The sequence below is a fragment of the Trichosurus vulpecula genome, chromosome 1 (assembly GCF_011100635.1).
Source record: "Trichosurus vulpecula isolate mTriVul1 chromosome 1, mTriVul1.pri, whole genome shotgun sequence".
In the NCBI taxonomy this organism is placed as follows: Eukaryota; Metazoa; Chordata; class Mammalia; order Diprotodontia; family Phalangeridae; genus Trichosurus; species Trichosurus vulpecula.
Genome location: NC_050573.1, coordinates 422,760,527 through 422,779,131, shown reverse-complemented (window position 1 = coordinate 422,779,131; position 18,605 = coordinate 422,760,527). Strand labels below are relative to the sequence as shown.

The following is an 18,605-nucleotide window of genomic DNA, read 5'->3' as shown; positions in this document are numbered from 1 at the left end:
GTTAGGATGACCTACAATTCACAATGTATGTATCTTGTACACATAGAGTATTTTGTGTGGTGTCTAGCCCCATTGGAATGCAAGCTCCATGAAGGAAGGGACTATTTTTTTAACCTTTCTTGGTTATCCCAGCACTTAACACATTAGCTGGTACATTTTAAATACTTTTATTATTAAAAATGTTTAATAAACATTTCTTGACTTGACTTGTAGTTATCAGGGACAAGTCCAGGCCAATTACAGGAAAGAAAGAAAGAGAGATGAGAGATATTGTAAAGGCAGAATTCATGATTCTATAACCCAGGCCTGGTCGTAGAAGTAAGGAAAGAGAAAAGGAGGTCAATGGTTGAGCAATAATAGTAAAGGTATGCTAAAGCCCCAGGGAAGTGAAAATAGAAGAAAGGTAATGACATTTGATCAGTAGAAAGTAATCAAACAATCTGAGTATATCCAATTTTAGTTGAGTGATAGAATCACAAATGAATTTTACTTTATTTTTCCAAGAGAAATTCAATGACATGAACCATTATTATTAATCTGGAAGAATATATATATTTTCATCTGGAAGAGTATTGAGACAATGAGGTTTCTGGAAATTATAATATTCAGTTGAAGATTCATTTCCATATAAATGCTCCTCAGAATTAAATTGGGCCGTATTTTCATAAAGATCTGTAGAACGTTCCTCCGCACAGTTCACAGGGCCAGTTTCCACATTTTCGTAGCTCTGCTCTGTGTCATTTCTGAATAGAGGAGAGGGCCCATCTTTTATTTGGCATGGTGGAAAGCACTGTGAACCAGTGTATTCAGAGGGGGTACATGGTGTATGCAGTGGATCAGAGTCTTTCTGACCCCTTTTCTTGTGCAAAAATTTTGGTAGGGCAAAATTATTTGTGTAGCTGTAGCGTTTCCAATACCAGGCCAAACCCAGGGCACAGAGGACTAGAATTGCAAGCAGGAGAGTCACAATGACAGGCAAAAGTGCTGACCCACTTCTACATTCTTCAAAAATGTCTTCAGAGAAGCTATTACTATAGTTTTTCATAAAGATGCAATCCAAGCTACATATTTTCAGTTTCTTGTTTTGCAGAATTGAAGATGGAAGATGACTTAGCTGATTGTGTTTCAAGTAGAGTTTTACCTCTAGGGGGGTATTAGAGAGGAAGTTATCAGGTAAAGTCTTTATTTGATTAGAAGACAAGTTGAGTAACGTCAGACCCAGCAGATTCTTGCTGTTATACTCTATTTTTTCCACTTTACAGTTATTCAGGTATAGATATTGTAGAGGACGATTGATTTTAGCCCACTGCACTGCCTTATTCTCCACGAACTCACAATGTGAAATCGAAAGGGATGGGTGAAGATGGCATAGAAGAAAATGCAAAAAGAAGAACGCTGAGTGATCTGTCATTTGGAAACCTACAACAAATTATACATATATTAGTTAAATTACTATTACAAAGTCCACAAAGGAAAAAATCTCAATGAATTTCCTTCTTTAACTTTTGTGTAGGACTAAGAACCTGACGAACCAAGGGAGTGCTTTACTCTGTGTAGAGACCTATTGAAAACAATTGTTTCATTTTATATTTTATGCTAATGTCTGTATTGTTAATTGTTGTTGTTTGTTCATTCAGCCATGTCAGACTCCTCGAGACCCTGTGGACCATACTGTCCATGGGGTTTTCTTGGCAAGGATATTGGAGTGGTTTGCCATTTCCTTCTTGGTGGATTAAGACAAACAGAGGTTAAGTGATTTGCCCAGGTTACCACAGCTAGGAAGTGACTGAGGCTGAATATAAATTCAAGTCTTCCTGACTTCAGACCCAGTGCTCTATGCATTGAGCCACCAAATGCCTCCATACTGTTAATTAGCAAATGGCAAAAAAGTGATGTGAATCCAATAGAGGGAAAATGATAGGACAAGGACATACCCTGAACCCACAAACATGACCCTAGAGAGACCTCAGCAAGACCTGAGTTCAATTATAGTCCCTGACACATTCTGGCTGTGCGATCCTGGGCAAATCACTTAAACTAGGCAAGATTCTAAGCTGTGGAGAACCTGCCCTGGTACAGGGAGATTTTTATCCAGGAGTTTCTTATACCAGTGAAACCACAACGAAAGGGGGGAGAGAATACATATTACATTGTGTCTACTATCACCAGGCAGTGTGATAACCACTTTACAAATATTATCTCATCTGATCTCACAACAATTCTGTGAAGTGAGCGTTGTTATTATCATTTTATGGTTGTGAAAACTGTAAAGTTAAGTTAAAAATTAAGTGACTTGTCCAGAGTCACACAACTAAGTGTCTGAGGCTGGATTTGAACTCAGACCTTCCTGACTTTCTAGAACAAGGGCTATATCCATTACACTTCTACAGGGGCAGTCCTTATTCATAGCCTATCCCTAATACATTTACTATTTAATGCTGTAGAGTCTAGCTATCTATGTTGTTGTTCAGTTGTTTCAAACATATTTAACTCTTCATGACCCCATTTGGGGTTTTCTTGGCAAAGATACTGAGTGGTTTGCCATTTCCTTCTCTAGCTCCTTTTGCAGATGAGGAAACTGAGGCAAACAGGGTTCAGTGACTTGCCCAGGGTCACACTGCTAGAAGGTGTCTGAGGCTGGATTTGAACTCAGGTCTCCCTGACTTCAGGCCCAGCACCTACCTGCCTCTAGCTATCTGTATGGATCTCTTATTCCCCTACTAGATTGTAAGCTCCTTGAAGAAGTAGTGACTATCATCTAAATTGTATTTCTCAAGAATCTAGCATAGTGTTCTTCACATAGCATTAGTTTTAAAATGTTTTCTGACTGATATCCTCATTTTAGCTACTTTTGGCTAAGTTTGTTGCTGTTGGATAAATGGTTTGGAAATTTTGGAGCATTTCCTATATATTACCAGACAATTATATTACTGGACATGTCTTAATTTTCCATTGTGACTTGATCAACAAAATAGAGTCTTTACTCCATTGTAATGGCACTAATAATAATTTATTTACTTGTCTTTGTAAGTCTTTCTGAATGGCTACAACATACCCTACATTTCTTGTTTTATCAAGACTATGTACTAATACAGGTGAAGTTTAACTATGGAAAAAAATAGTATTGTTATGCTCTCAATAGCTACTTATTAATTATACTTCAACTTTTCCTCACCAAAAAGGCATTCCATTACTTTAAAAAGCTAATGCATTAAAAAATAAGTTATCAGTTCCCTGTTTCCTGTGAGATAAGGAATGTAATGGCACAATAGGAATGTATTTTTTAAATTTTAATTATTAATTTTTTCTCAATTTATTTTTATTAATTATTTTTATGTTCAAAATGTAGGACTCCAGCTGCGTCCTCTGCTAAGAATTATGCATGCATGGGAGAGCCCTACTAATTCTGACCTGTGAGCATAAAAGACTTAGATTCGTCTAAGACCATCCTTTAAAAGAATAATGAGAATTACTAATATTTAAGGCTTTAAGGTTTGCAAAGCTCCTATAGTGTTTGGCACATAATAAGCACTTAATAAATTCTTTTTAATGAAGTCATTCTTATATTGGTACTTTTGAAGCTTACAATAACCCTAAGCTATAACACTCTCTCCTCATGTCTTCTCTCTACCTCCTCCCCCCATATATAGATATAGATTATATATATATATATATGTACATATTCTTCATTTTAGAGATAAAAAATTCCAAATTTGAGGCTCACAGAGCTTATGCAGCAGGGCAGCACCCATTCTGTTATATGAAGTGGCCAATGCATGGCAAGTGGCTTACTTGTTTTTACTCTGTTTCCCATCCAAAAAATGAAAATGGATACAATGCAGGGATATTATGTGGACTAAGCAATTGCTGATCATAAAATTATTTGCCAGTGTTATTCACAGTTTAAGAACTTACTCAGCCTTGTAAAAGTCAATTAAAATAATCTTCTCTCCCCACTCCCATGCAAAGAAAAATGGCATGATGTATTTTCCCCAGGTTGTTTTTACTACAGGTGTTGTTCAGGGCCAATCATTCCCCCCTCCAAAACAAGACAAAAAAACCCAGTTTTCATTTGTAAAATTAGAACATTGGTTATTTATAAATAAGTTTCTTTCATTATTCTCCTCGGACAAGAACTTACCTTTTAGATTGATGGGTCACAGTCTGCCTTTCACCCTTCTCTCAGGCTGATTTTTGACCCGACTTTGTTTCTGTGCCTTTGTTTCTCTCCTTCCTCTTTTTGACTCGATGATGTGGTTATATTCTTTATCACATCCTCCTTTCAGGTTGTTTCTTCACACTTTGCGTGCTTTCCATCTATCAGAGGAAGTTCACATCTGATGCTTCAAGGTGAGATAAGAGCAGCAACAGGTGGTAAAGTAGGAAGATAGATCTTTCAACACATTTGAAGTGTTTCTTGGTTAATAGAGATCAAGAAACAAAAATGTAGATGGTGCCATTAGCTGTTTATTCAAGCTATACTCTTAAATTTTCTAGTCAAACAAAGCCATTTCATCCTCCTTCAAACTTTTGCAGTGATGTGGTAGTTTTCTATGTGAATAAATTATTCTTGCTAATGAAGAGCTAAGATCCTTTTTTTCAAGGTCTGGCAGCACCCTCTAAATTTTGGCTACCTAGAATGAAGCCTCTGGCACCTGATTCAGTAATGGAGAAATCAACAGACCCAAGGAAACTTTTGGGAAGAGTATATGTACAGCTATTTGGGTAAACCAGCCTTCTTGTGCTTAGATGTCCTGTGTGTTTCACCAGCATCCTGACTCTGTGAGAAGGAAGGTGGAGAGAGAAGAGCATTAACTGTCATGTATCTCTTTCTCCTAGTCTAATCAATTTATGTATTCAGTGACTACCCTGAGAGGGGAGAGGGTATCAGTTCACTGCAATGATAAATTAAAAGAATCATAATTCTTTTAAATAGTTTCCACCTCACATAATCTGTAAAAAGCAGTTAGGGATCTGCCCCTTTCCTCTAGGGAAATGCCTGAGAGTTGCAGATGTCACAATTACTTTTCATGCATTAATATTAAAAGAAGGAATTAAGTAAGAGATGGTAAAAGAGATATAAGAGATAAAGCCTAAGGGGCAGAAGAAGTGAAAGGAATTTGGAATGAATAAGGAGAGAAAATTCAACGAACTCAATTTAGTTCCACCAACATTTAGTAAATTCTATATGTAAAACTGTGCTAAGTTGTGGAAATACAAAGATTAAAAAAGACCTCGTTCCTGACCTCAGGAACTTTATAATCTAATAGGGTGAATGAGATGAATATGCAAATAGCTCTAATGTATGCTACAATATGATACCTTCAAAGATGAAGTTCAAATAGAATGGTATAAGAGATTGAAAAAGAGAGGTCACTTCTAATTGGAAGGATCAGAGGAAGTTTCGTGGAGCAGAGGTGGAGCTGGTAAATGTTTAACAAATGGCTCTCTGAAAAAAAAAAATGTAGGTAACATACTTTTAACATTTTCTTCATCACTTTCTTAAGTCTAGACAACTAACAAACCAAGCACTTGTGTGTAGTGTGATTTCCAAGGTGCAAATACACACATTGAAAATTTAAGTTAGCTCTCCCTTATCAGTTAGAACTAGCTCCAGCACACCACTGGCCTTGAAGGAAGGAAAGGATTTCAAAAGCTGTAGATAAAAGAATGAGATAATTTCATGTAGGGTGGATTTTGTGTGCATAAAAGTGGAGACAGATCAGAATGAAATCAGGATGGTAAAAAGTCTAATACAGTTAAATGGATTTGAAACTGGTTATCAACTGATGCAATGGTTAATAGTTTTAATTAATAGATGGGTGCCAAATCACTGGGAGGGCCCTAATAATGTACCAATAGACTCTTTCCTTAACTCTGACCTGAAACAAAAGCATGGCTTCTTCATGAATATGTCTAGATTGACTAACTTCATTTCCTTTTTTGACAAAATAAATAGATCAGAGGCATTCTATAGACACAGTACTCATCAAATACCAAGATTTGACAAAGTACAATTCATTTCTTTTTTTAATACATTAATTAATTTATTTTTAGTTTTCAACATTCACTTTCATAAGTTTTAAATTTTGTCCCCTTCCCTACCCTCCCCCTCAATGGCATGCAATCTGATATAGGCTGTACATATACATTCCTATTAAACATTTTCACATTAGTCATGTTTTGTAGAAGAATTAGAACAAATTGGGGTAGCCATGAAAAAGAAAAACATAGAACAAAACAAACCAAAAAAGAAAATAGTTTGCTTTGATCTGCATTCAGACTTCGTATTTCTTTTTCTGGATGTGGATGGCATTTTCCATCACGAGTCTTTTGGAATTGTTTTAGGTCCTTGCATTGCTGAGAAGAGCTAAGTCTATCAAAGTCAGTCATCACACACTGTGGCCGTTGCTGTGTACAGTGTTCTCCTGGTTCTGCCCATTTCACTCTGCATCAGTTAATATAAATCGTTCCAGGTTTTTCTGAAGTCAACATGTTCATTGTTTCTTATAATACAATAATATTCCATTACATTCATATACCACAACTTGTTCAGCCATTCCCCAATTGATGGGCATCCCTTTGATTTCCAATTCTTGGCTACCACAAAAAGAGCTGCTATAAATATTTTTGAACACATTTTTTCCAATGTTCCTTTTCCAATTTTTGTGATCTCTTTGGTATAGTGCCCTAGAAGGGCTAGGTCAAAGGGTATGCATATTTTTATAGCCCTTTGGGCATTGTTCCCAATTGCTCTCCAGAATGGTTGGTTAAGTTCACGACTCCACCAACAATGAATTAGTGTTCCAATTTTCCCACATCCTCTCCAACATTTATCATTTGGCTGTTTTGTCATGTTAGCCAATCTGATAGGTGTGATGTGATATCTCAGAGTTGTTTTGATTTGCATTTCTCTAATCAATAGTGCTTTAGAGCATTTTTTCATATGACTATAGATAGCTTTAATTTCTTCCTCTGGAAAATGCTTGTTCATATGCTTTGACCATTTATCAATTGGGGAATGACTTGTATTCTTGTAAATTTGACTCAGTTCTCTATATATTTTAGAAATGAGGCCCTTATCAGAGATACTAGTTGTAAAAAATTTTTTCCCAGTTTTCTGCTTCCCTCCTAATCTTGGTTGCATTGGCTTTGTTTGTGTAAAAACTTTTCAATTTAATGTAATCAAAATTATCCATTTTGCATTTCATAATGTTCTCTTTCTCTTCTTTGGTCATAAATTTCTCCATTCTCCTTAAGTCTGACAGATAGACTATTCCTTGCTCCCCTAATTTGTTTATACTGTCAGCCTTTATATCTAAATTGTGTACCCACTTGGACTTTACTTTGGTATATGGTGTCAGACGTTGGTATATGCTCAGTTTCTGCCACACCATTTTCCAGTTTTCCCAGAAGTTTTTGTCAAACATTGAGTGCTTATCCCTAAAGCTGGGGTCTTGGGGTTTATCAAATAGTAGATTACTATAGTCATTGACTACTGTGTCTTTTGTACCTAATGTATTCCACTGATTGACCACTCTATTTCTTATCCAGTACCAAGTAGTTTTGATGATTGCTGCTTTATAATGCAGTTTAAGATCTGGTATGGCTAGGCCACCTTCCCTAGCATTTCTTTTCTTTAATACCCTTGATATTTTGGACCTTTTGTTCTTCCAGATGAATTTTGTTATAATTTTTCCTAGCTCTATAAAATAATTTTTGGTAGTTTGATTGGTATGGCACTGAATAAGTATATTAGTTTAGGTAGAATTGTCATTTTTATTATTTATGAGCAATTGATGTTTTTCCAATTATTTATATTTGACTCTATTTGTGTCAAAAGTTTTTTGTAATTGTGTTCATATAGATACTGGTAATTTGGCAGGTAGACCCCAAATATTTTATAATGTCTACAGTAACTTTAAATGGAATTTCTCTTTCTATCTCTTGCTGTTGGGCTTTGTTGGTAATATATAGAAATACCAATGATTTACGTGGGTTTATTTAATATCCTGCTACTTTGCTAAAGTTGTCTATTATTTCAAGTAGCTTTTTACTTGATTCTCTAGGATTCTCTGAGCATATCATCATATCATCTGCAAAGAGTGATAATTAAGTTTCTCCTTTGCTTATTTTAATTCCCTCAATTTCTTTTTCTTCTTTTACTGCTAAAGCTCACATTTCTAGTATTGAATGACAGTGGTGATAATGGACATTCTTGTTTCACCCCTGCCCCCATCTTATTGGAAATGCATCTAGCTTATCCCTATTACATATAATGCTGGTTGATAGTTTTAGGTAGATGCTACTTATCATTTTAAGGAAGGCCATTTATTCCTGTGCTCTCTAGCATTTTTAATAGGCAAGGGTGTTGTATTTTGTCAAAAGCTCTTTCTGCATCTATTGGGATAATCATATATTTTCTGTTAGTTTTGTTGTTGATATGATCAATTATGCTAATAGTTTTCCTAATACTAAACCAGCTCTGCATTCTTGGTATAAATCCTACCTGATCAAAATGTATTCTTCTCATGATAAGTTGCTGTTATCTTTTTGCTAATATTTTATTTAAAATTTTTGCATCTATATTCATTAGGGAAATTGGTCTACAATTTTCTTTCTCTGTTTTGACTCCTCCCTGTTTAGGTATCATTACCATATTTGTATCATAAAAACAATTTGGTAGGAATTCTACTTAGCCAATTTCCGCAAATAGTCTATATAGTATTGCAATTAATTGTTGATTAAATGTTTGATAGAATTTGCTTGTAAATCCATCTGATCCTCGAGATTTTTTCCTAGGGAGTTTGTTGATGGCTTGTTCAATTTCTTTTTCTGAGATGGAGTTATTTAAGTATTTTAATTCCTGTTCTGTTAATCTGGGCAATTTATATTTTTGTAATATTCATCCACTTCACTAAGATTGTCAAATTTATGGGCATATAGTTAGGCAAAATAATTCCTAATTATTGTTTTAATTTCCTCTTCATTGGTGGTGAATTCACCATTTTCATTTTTGATACTGGTAATTTGGTTTTCTTCTTTCTTTTTTTAAATCAAATTAACCAAAAGTTTATCGTTTTTGTTGATTTTTCATAAAACCAGCTCTTATTTTTATTTATTAGTTCAATAGTTTTCTTAATTTCAATTTTACTAATCTCTCCTTTGGTTTTCAGTATTTCTAATTGGGTATTTGATTGAGGATTTTTAATTTGTTCTTTTTCGAGCTTTCTCAGTTGTGTGCCCAATTCATTGATCTCCTCTTTCTCTATTTTGTTGATATAAGCATTTGGAGATATAACACTTCCCCTAAGAACCACTTTCACTGCATCCCATAAGTTTTGGTATGCTGTGTCATTATTGTCATTCTGTTCAATGAAGTTATTGTTTCTATGATTTGTTGTTTGACCCACTCATTCTTTAGGATTAGATTATTCAGTTTCCAATTAATTTTTTGTCTATCTTGCCATGGTCCTATATTACATATAATTTTTATTGCATCATGATCTGCCAATGATGCATTGGCTATTTCTGCCTTTCTGCACTGGATTGGGAGGTTTTTATGCCCTAGTACATGGTCAATTTTTGTGTATGTGCAATATACCCCTGAGAAAAAGGAATATTCCTTTCTATCCCCATTAAATTTTCTCCAGAGGTTTACCCTATCTACCTTTTCTAAAATTCTATTCACGTCCTTAACTTCTTTCTTCTTTATTTTGAGATTAGATTTATGAAGTTCAGAGAGGGGGAGGTTGAGGTCCTCCACTAGTATGGTTTTGCTGTCCATTTCTTCCTCTAACTCCCTTAACTTCTCCTTTAAGAATTTGTATGCTATACCCCTTCATGCATATGTGTTTAGTAATGATATTACTTTATTGTCTAAGGTATATTTTAGCAGGATATAGTTTTTTTCCTTATCTCTTTTGACTAGACCTATTTTTGCTTTTGCTTTGCCTGAGATTAGGATTGGTATCCCTGATTTTATTTTACTTCAGCTGAAGCATAATATATTCTGCTTCAGCCTTTTACTTTTACCCTGTGTATATCCCCCTGTGTCAAATGTGTTTTTTATAGACAACATATTGTAGGATTACAGTTTTTAATCCATTCTGCTATCCACTTCTGTTTTATAGGAGAGTTCATCCCATTCACATTCAATTATGGTTACTATCTGTGTTTTCCTCTCCATCCTATTCCCCCCTTTATCCTTTTATTTCTCTCTTCTCCCTTTCCCTCCTCAAGAGTTTTGCTTTTAACCACCACATCTCTCAATCTTCCCTCCCTTCTATAAAACCCCCTCCCTTTTCTTTTCCCTTTCCCCTTCTACTCCTTGTAGGGCAAGTTAGATTTCTATACTTAAATGAGTATGTTATTCCCTCCTTGAACCAAATCTGATGAGGCTAAAGTGCAAACAATGCTCATCTCCCTCTGTTCTTTCCCTGTACTATAATGTGTTTTTGTGCCTCTTCATGTGATGTAATTTACTCTTTTCTGCCTCCTCCTTTCCTCTTCACCTTTTACAATCCCTTTTCATCCCTTAATTAGGTTTTTTTAATCATCACATCAGTTAGTTTATACTCACACCCTCTGTCTTCCATTTTTTCATTCCTTTGGTTCTGTTTTATAATATCTTGATTTCTCATAAAGTCATTATCTTCCACTTGCTCCAATCTAATTTTTAAGGTAGTATTTTCTTCAGGGGTCTTTTGGACCTTCTTTTCCTTTTGGTTAATTCTGCCTTTCAAGGCATTCTTCTCCTCATTGGCTTTTTGGAGCTCTTTTGCCATTTGAGTTAGTCTATTTTTTAAGGTATTGTTTTCTTCAGTGTATTTTTCAGCATTTTTCTGGGTCTCCTTTAGCAAGTCATTGACTTGTTTTCCATAGTGTTCTCGCATCCTTCTCATTTCTCTTCCCAATTTTGCCTCTACTTCTCTAACTTGCTTTTCCAAATCCTTTTTGAGCTCTTCCATGGCCTGAAACCAGTTCATGTTTTTCTTGGAGGCTTTTGTTGTAGGCTCTATGACTTTGTTGACTTCTTCTGTCTGTATGTTTTGGTCTTCTTTGTCACCAAAGAAGGATTCCAGAGTCTGAGACTGAATCTGGGTGTGTTTTCGCTGCCTGGCCATATTCCCAACCAACTAACTTGACCCTTGAGTTTTTCAGCAGGGTATGACTGCTTGTAGACTAAAGAGTTCTACGTTCCACGCTTGGGGGGACGCACCAGCTCTGCCACACCAGCACTCCTCCTTCCCCAAGAACCCCCAACCCGGACTGGGCTTAGATCTTCAGCAGGCTGGGCACTCCTGCTCTGATCTGCCACTTAATTCCTCCCACCAGGTGGGCCTGGGGCCGGAAGCAACTGCAGCTGTACTTCTGCAGCTGCCCCACCTCCGCTGCCCCCAGGGCAGTAGCGGAACCACGAACTCCTTCCACTCCCACAGCTTTTCCCACTAACCTTCTCTGTTGTCTTTGGTGTTTGTAGGTTGAGAAGTCTGGTAACTGCTGCAGCTCACTGATTCAGGGCTCTAGGGCACACTCTGCCTGGCTCCTGGTCTGGTTGGTCTGCGCCGCTCATGCTGGGCACTGCTCCACTCCGCTCTGTTCTGTTCCCAGCTCCATGTGGGATAGATCTCAACCAGAGAACATCCAGGCTGTCCTGGGCTGGAGCCCTGCTTCCCTTTGCTGTTTTGTGGGTTCTGCAGTTCTAGAATTGGTTCAGAGCCTTTTTTTGTAGGTTTTTGGAGGGCCTTGGTGGGGAGCTCATGCTAGTCCCTGCTTTTCAGCCTCCATCTTGGCTCCACCCTCTCACACCCTCTGTCTATGTATATTCCTTTTAAATGTCATAACGAAGATGCAATTCTTAAGATCTATGAGTACAATCTTCTCATGTAAGGATGTAAACAGTTTGCCTTTATTGAATAACATGCTTCTTTTTTCTTTTTCTTTTTTCTTTACATTTTTTATGCTTTTCTTGAGTCTTCTATTTGAAAATCAAATTTTCCATTGAGTTCTGGCTTTTTCAAAAGGAAGGTCTAGAAGTCCCCTATTTCACTGAATATTCATCTTCTTGCCTGAAAAATTATGCTCAGTTTTGCTGGGTAGTTGATCCTTGGTTGTATTCCAAGCTCCTTTGCCTTAAGGAACATCATATTCCAAGCCCTCTGATCTTTTAATGTAGAAGCTTCAAGGTCCTGTATGATCCTGACAATAGTTCCATGATATTTGAATTGTTTCTTTCTGGCCGCTTGAAGTATTTTTTTTCCTTGACCTGATAATTCTAGAATTTGGCTACAATATTCCTTGGTGTTTTCAGTTTGAGATCTCTTTCAGGAAGTGATCAGTACATTCTTTCAATAACTATTTTACCCTCTGGTTCTAGGACCTTGGGACTGTCTTCCTAATTGATTTCCTGGAAGATACTGTCCAGGCTCTCTTTTTCATCATGGCTTTCTGCTAGACCAACAATTCTTAAATTATCTCTCCTCTATCTATTTTTCAGGTCAGTTGTTTTTCCAATGAGGTATTTTACTTTTCTTCTATTTTCTCCATTCTTTTGATTTTGTTTGACTGATTCTTGATGCCTCAGAATCGTTAGTTTCTACATGCCCAATTCTAATTTTAATGAATTATTTTCTTCAGTTAGCTTTTGTACCTCCTTTTATATTTGGCCAATTTTACTTTTTAAAGAGTTGTTTTCTTCAGTGAATTTTTTTTCCATTTTGTCAGTTGTATTTTTTAAGGAATTGATTGATTTTTCTTCTATCTCTCTAATTTCACTTTTAAAATCCTTCTTGAGCTCTTCCAAGAATGCTTTTTGGGCCTGAGACCAGTTCATATTCCTTTTAGAGGCTTCAGATGTGGGTATAGTGTCAATGCTGTCTTCTTCTGAATTTGTATTTTGATCTTCCCTGTCCCCATAGTACGAACCTATAGTCTTTGCTTTTTGCTCATTGCGATGGCCTTTTTCCTGGCTTTTAAAGTAGGTCTCTGCTTCTGGGGCACAGGGAGCTGTGTCCCATGCTTCTTGTGCTTGGGGCTAGGAGCCTGGTTACTGGCTTTGTATACTGCGGCCTCCGGTTCTGGCTGCTGAAAGGTATATAAGGCTGTAGCTTACCTGGTGCTGAACTGGAGCTAGCTGGTGTGTGCCAAGTTCGAGGCCAGTTGATGTCTTTCTGTGTTTTCTCTGACACTACACTGAAGCTTGCAGCATGAGGTGTGCAGTAGGGGTGGTCTAGCTGCTGGAGGTCTCCTCCTCCCCAAGGGCTGCTCTAGAGCATGGTTGGGGTCAGCTGCTGGTGGATGCCTGTCTGTGCTGGTGTCCACTGATTGCCCAGGCTGTATGAAGGCATGTGGGGGGTCCTGGTAATGGGCCTTGCCTGCTCTTCCACTCTGGAGCTCAGGATCTCCTGCTGGTCCACTGAGGTGGGGTTTACAGGCTGGCTGGGATGCCTCCTGTCTTGTACTGGTTCCTTTCAACCTCAGTAAAAGGGACCTTTCTGTTAATCCCCCTAGCCTCCCAAGCTAAAAAACTGCTGCTCCTCATCTTTCTTCTGGCTCCAGTGTTTCAGGATTTTTCCTGGGGCAGTATTTTCTGGGTTTTTCAAGGTCAGTAAGGGAGAGTGAGTGTAACTTACTGCTTACTCTACCATCTTGGCTCCCAGAAGTGTGAGTACAATTCATTTCTTGTGGACAACAGGAAGAGATATAGGTTAGATGATAATAGAAGCAAGTGAATTCACAGATTCTTTGAATCTCAGAATTGGGGAGTTAGGAAGCTAAGAGGCCATAAAGTCTAATCCACACCTGAATAAAATTCCTCTCTACAATGTTCCCCCAAAGTAGGAATTCAGCTTTTGCTTAAAGACCTCTAGGGAGAAGGGTGCTACTACCTCCCAAGACAATGCCTTCCATTTTTGGATAGTATTTTAGGAAGTATTTTTCTTACATCAATCTGAAGAAATTTTAAATGAATCATCAATTCTTTAATGACTGAAGAAATGGAGAAAATGCCATTATACCTTTACTTTATCTGCTGTATGTGATTTTTGCAAAGAACAAAAACCCATATTTTGAATGGTTAAATATCATTTCAACCTCACTATTAGGGATTTGGAGAAATGATATTATATAGTAAAAAGACTATTAGCATTTTACATTTTTTCCAAACTATCCTACTTCCTAATTCCCTTAGATAACACTCTGTCCCATCTGCATGCTTTTGCATCAGCTGTCTCACAAACCTGGAATGCACACCCTCCTCATCTATGCCTTTAAGAATCTTTAATTTCCTTCAAAGTTCTCTCAATTCTTCCTTCCTCTTCCCCCTGCCCCTGCCATCCCCTCTGGCAAAAAACCAAAAATAAAAATATACCCTATGTTTATTTTGTAGATGCAACAGGGATGTGCTCTTCCTCCCCACCTGCAGCTCCAACCATTCTGGGACCCAGGCTACAATGTGGAATCATGAGGACCCTGTTTCTGGGTATGTATGACTCACAACTAAGGGACTTGCATTATGTATTGATAGAGTCCCCTAATTGGCTGCAGAGCAGGAAGAATTGATGACTCAGTAAAGGAACAAAAGTGACTTGCCTCATCCTTTATTCTCTCCCCCTTGCTGGCTTCAAATCTTCTAAGACTGATTCAAGTTTTCTTCTAAGAATTTGGTTGGGGAGGGGCAAATAATCCATTTCTTTACCTTGGCTTCCATTAGACCAGGGGTGGGAAACTTGTGGCCTTAAGGCCACATGTGGCCCTCTAAGACCTCAAGTGTGGCCCTTTGACTGAATCTAAACTTCACAGAACAAATTCCCTTAATAAAAGGATTTATCCTCTAAAACTTGGACTCAATCAAAAGGCTGCACCCAAGAACCTAGAAGGCCACATGTGGCCTCAAGGCTGCAGGTTCCCCAACCTTGCATTAGACCACGTGAACATAAAAGCTAAAGCACAGGTGGTTCCTAGAAAAGCCTAAACCTGGGCTTGAACTACTTCTTTTGGTGTTTGTTCTTTTCTGAACTTAAGTGAATAAGTATCCTGATATGGACATGTCCAGATTTGGAAGTGACCTTATGGGTTTGACAAGTCCAGAGGTCATGAATCCCAACAGGTTGAAGCTGACTGGTGGCACGGGAAATTTCTGCATCAGAAAGGATGGTCGCCAATAAGATGAATGACTCAAACAAGCCATTTTCACCAGCAGATATATACATACTGACAGCTGTTCAGAAAGTACTGAGCCCAGATTAAATTTAAAATGCTTAATTAACAGTTCTACAAACTATGTTCTAATGAAGTTTAAGTATCAATGGCCCCAGCAGAAGTTATGTCACTGAATTCTGTTTTGTTAATGCATGCTTGTGATTATCCTGTGTTTAACATTTTCTATATCTGTTGGAGGGCACCTAGGTGGCACAGTCGACACAGTGCTGGCCCTGGACTCAGGAAAACTCATCTTCTTGACATCTAATTTGGCCTCAGAAACTCTTGAGGCTCTACCCCTCCCAGATTGATGGTAAATTGGGCCATCTTTTGTCTCAATTCTTACCTAGCTCTTAGTCATTGAATGGGCACGGCCTCAGACAAAATTTCGAAAGGCCAAGGTCACCCACTAATTCCTGGGTCATTGTCAGTCATCTTGACCTTTGTCTTGCCACTGGATTTTGACAATTCTGTAGGAGAGAGTGAGGATGACTTTTCACAGCTCTGCCTTAAATCCAATTCACTAACATGTCAAGACCTCACCCTCATGATGTCACTGGTCTTCTTTAAGAAGGAAAGACAAACAACAATCTGGTCTCAAATACTTAGTAGCTGTGTGACCCTAGGCAAGTCATTTAACTTTGTTTGCCTCTGTTTCCTCCTCTGTAAAATGAGTTGGAGGAGGAAATGGCAAACCACTCCAATGTCTTTGCCAAGCAAACCCCAAATAGGGTCACAAAGAGTTAGATGTGACTGAAAAAGTGACTCAACAACAAATATCTATTGGAATAAATTTCTTGCAGAGTATCTTGTTCATATTGTACACTGAAATACCTTCTCTGCTTCCCCACTTTTGAGAAGGCCATAGATATGAGCCATAAGTGAAAACTGACCTAGGGACACCAGCATGGGAAGTTAACAAGACAAGTGTGAAAAAGGAATTCTAATCCCAGGCTCCCTGCCTGTGTCACTGAACCTGGTCCAGACTGCATAACTGGGCACAGAACAAGGAACAGGGAAATGCCTCAGCCCATATGGTTTCAGTGATGATACCTCCCCTCCACCTCCCACTTTAATTTAGTTATAAGTATAGATGTTCCCCTCAACAGAACATAAGCTCCTTGGGGGCACAGACCTTTTTTGTCTTTACCTGGCACACATCTCAGCTTTGCCTCTAACAAGTTATATCACGTTGGGTAAATCACCAACTAAATCATATAATGCTACTAAATGATAAGTTCTTCAAGGACAGAGACAGTGCCTAAATTAAGTTTTTACCACCACCACCCCAATACTGTCCTCTACTGCAGAACTCTACACATAGTAGGCATTTAATAGTTCTTCCTTGAGTTAAAAATGGAATTGAACTTTATGTCTTTGAGTCTCAGTTTTCTCATATATAAAGTAGTTTGAATTAAGGTGTCTTTCAGTACTGAGATTCAATGATTCTGACCGTTCAAATGAACAATAGCAAGATGGTGGTAGATCTAGTAAGAAATGCTTTCTCAGGGACTGGCTTCCAGAGTTCCAAAATTCCAGAGTATTTTGGGGAATTAACCAAGAATCATTTATTAAGTACCTACTATTGTGCCAGGCCAATAGTGACAAGGAAATATGGCAAGGCTGTATAATAAACTATAGCATCTTTAAAATCCAATACTTGTCCAATACTTCTTAAATGGGTATACACTTCCAAAGGATTTCATTTTTCTTGCTTTCTCAATGGGGGTTAGAGAAAGTTGGAAAGAAGAGAAGGTAGATCTTTTTTTTTTTGAAAAAAAAAATGAAATAAAAGGAAATTAAAAAATAGCTATGCACTTTGTTGTAACCCCTCTCCACCCCAACTCTGTTCCTCATAACTTCCTCCCACAGTCTGTCCTAGTGACTTGAATGATCAGATAACGCTGCTCCTTATTTCTCCCAGCCTATGTTCTTCATTTCTTTCACTCTTAATTTTATTCCTTCATGCAAAGTAAAAATAAACAGATACCAGGAAGAATAGGTAAGTAGTCATTATGAGAAATGAGCAACTCAAGGAATGTTTTACTGTAATCCTTCAGTAAAAGGCAATTAAAAACACACAATCCGACACTTTTTGTATACGTTCTCCCACCCATCTTAGGTGATACGTGTATAATTCTACAATTTGGATTGAATTTATTGTTTCCGGGACTTTGACCCTATTTTCCCAGCCCTAAAATTTTATCTGTAAGCTTACACATGCAATTTCAGCAGAATAGTTCTATCAGGACACTGTGTGCCTTTAAATGACAAACCCACACAGCAATTGTGCTAGATGCAGCTTGCATAATTTCATGGCTAGTCACTGCCCACGTGGATAAAGAGGCTTGCACCACCTAGAGGTATGGCAGATTGCCTCCTATGAATATTCTGCTTGAACAAATTCTATCTCTTTGGATCATAACTCTAGCTTATGATCTCACTATTCAAATGAAACTGTCCTTTCCAAAGTCACTAATGATGTCTTATTTACCAAATGTAATGACCTTTTCATAATCCTCATCCTTCTTGGCCTCTTTGCAGCCTTTGTCACTGCTTATTGACCTGTTCTCATTGATCTTGTTTTCTCTCTAGTTTTTGGTAATACTCTTCTCTACTGGTTTTCCTACATGTCTGACCATTCCTCTGTTTCTTTGGCTGGATTGTTATTCTTGTCATGCCTGCTACTCATAAGGGTCCCCCAAGTCTCTGTCTAGAGGCCTTTTCTCCTATTACTATTTCACTTATCAGTTCTAATCATCTCATCCTAGAGGCTGTATTGAAGGGGGAAAATATTGATGTTGTACTCTGCATTATAGGTACAAGTCAACCAGAAATATTTTTTATTATTTTTTTATTATTCTTAAATTAATTTTTGTCCTGCTTGAGGGAGAATGTCCAAACTGGCAGATTCTCCTCACGTTCTTGAGCTTTTCACCAACACAAGACATTTCAAAGTAACTTTCATTGATATCTTGAAAATTTTACAAAATGGTAAAACATAGTTGCTTATGCATAGTTTAGGGTTAACATTCTGTTTCATTTAATAGAAAAAAAAATCACTTAATCTTTTAGGAAAATTCCTAGAGAAATATCCTCCTAAAACAGACCTGCACAACCTGTAGCCTGTTAAAGGATTTCAGGCACTCCTGAAAACTGTAGAAGAAAACATCCTTTGTATACAGAGGAAATCCTTTGTCATGCAGCAGGTTGTGCAGGCCTGTCCTAAAATGACTTATTTCTCTTTGATCTCACCTGAAGCTGGTCATGGGTGACCTGAAGTAATCAAGAGAACTCTTTCTGATCAATACCCTCTTGAGGGGATGGGAGAAAGAGGGTACTATTTTGTGGGGGAAGGTGTCATAATTCTACTGTCATTAGTTGGATCAATCAAAGGCCTTTCT

At 37.6% G+C, this 18,605-nt stretch overlaps 1 protein-coding gene across 1 annotated transcript; it reads right to left on the bottom strand.

Annotated features, from left to right (window-relative positions):
* Window positions 1–532: 532 nt before the first annotated feature.
* Window positions 533–4,232, bottom strand: GAPT (GRB2 binding adaptor protein, transmembrane). Its single transcript, XM_036753683.1, has 2 exons — window positions 4,142–4,232; window positions 533–1,419 (listed from the first exon to the last, which is right to left on the bottom strand). Exon 2 carries the CDS (start codon window positions 1,043–1,045, stop codon window positions 533–535), a length of 513 nt encoding a protein of 170 aa, XP_036609578.1. The 5' UTR covers window positions 1,046–1,419; window positions 4,142–4,232.
* Between the last annotated feature and the right edge of the window lie 14,373 nt (window positions 4,233–18,605).

Excerpts from the sequence above, each read along its gene's own strand:
- GAPT (XM_036753683.1), bottom strand. The coding sequence starts at position 1,045 with ATGAAAAACTATAGTAATAGCTTCTCTGAAGACATTTTTGAAGAATGT.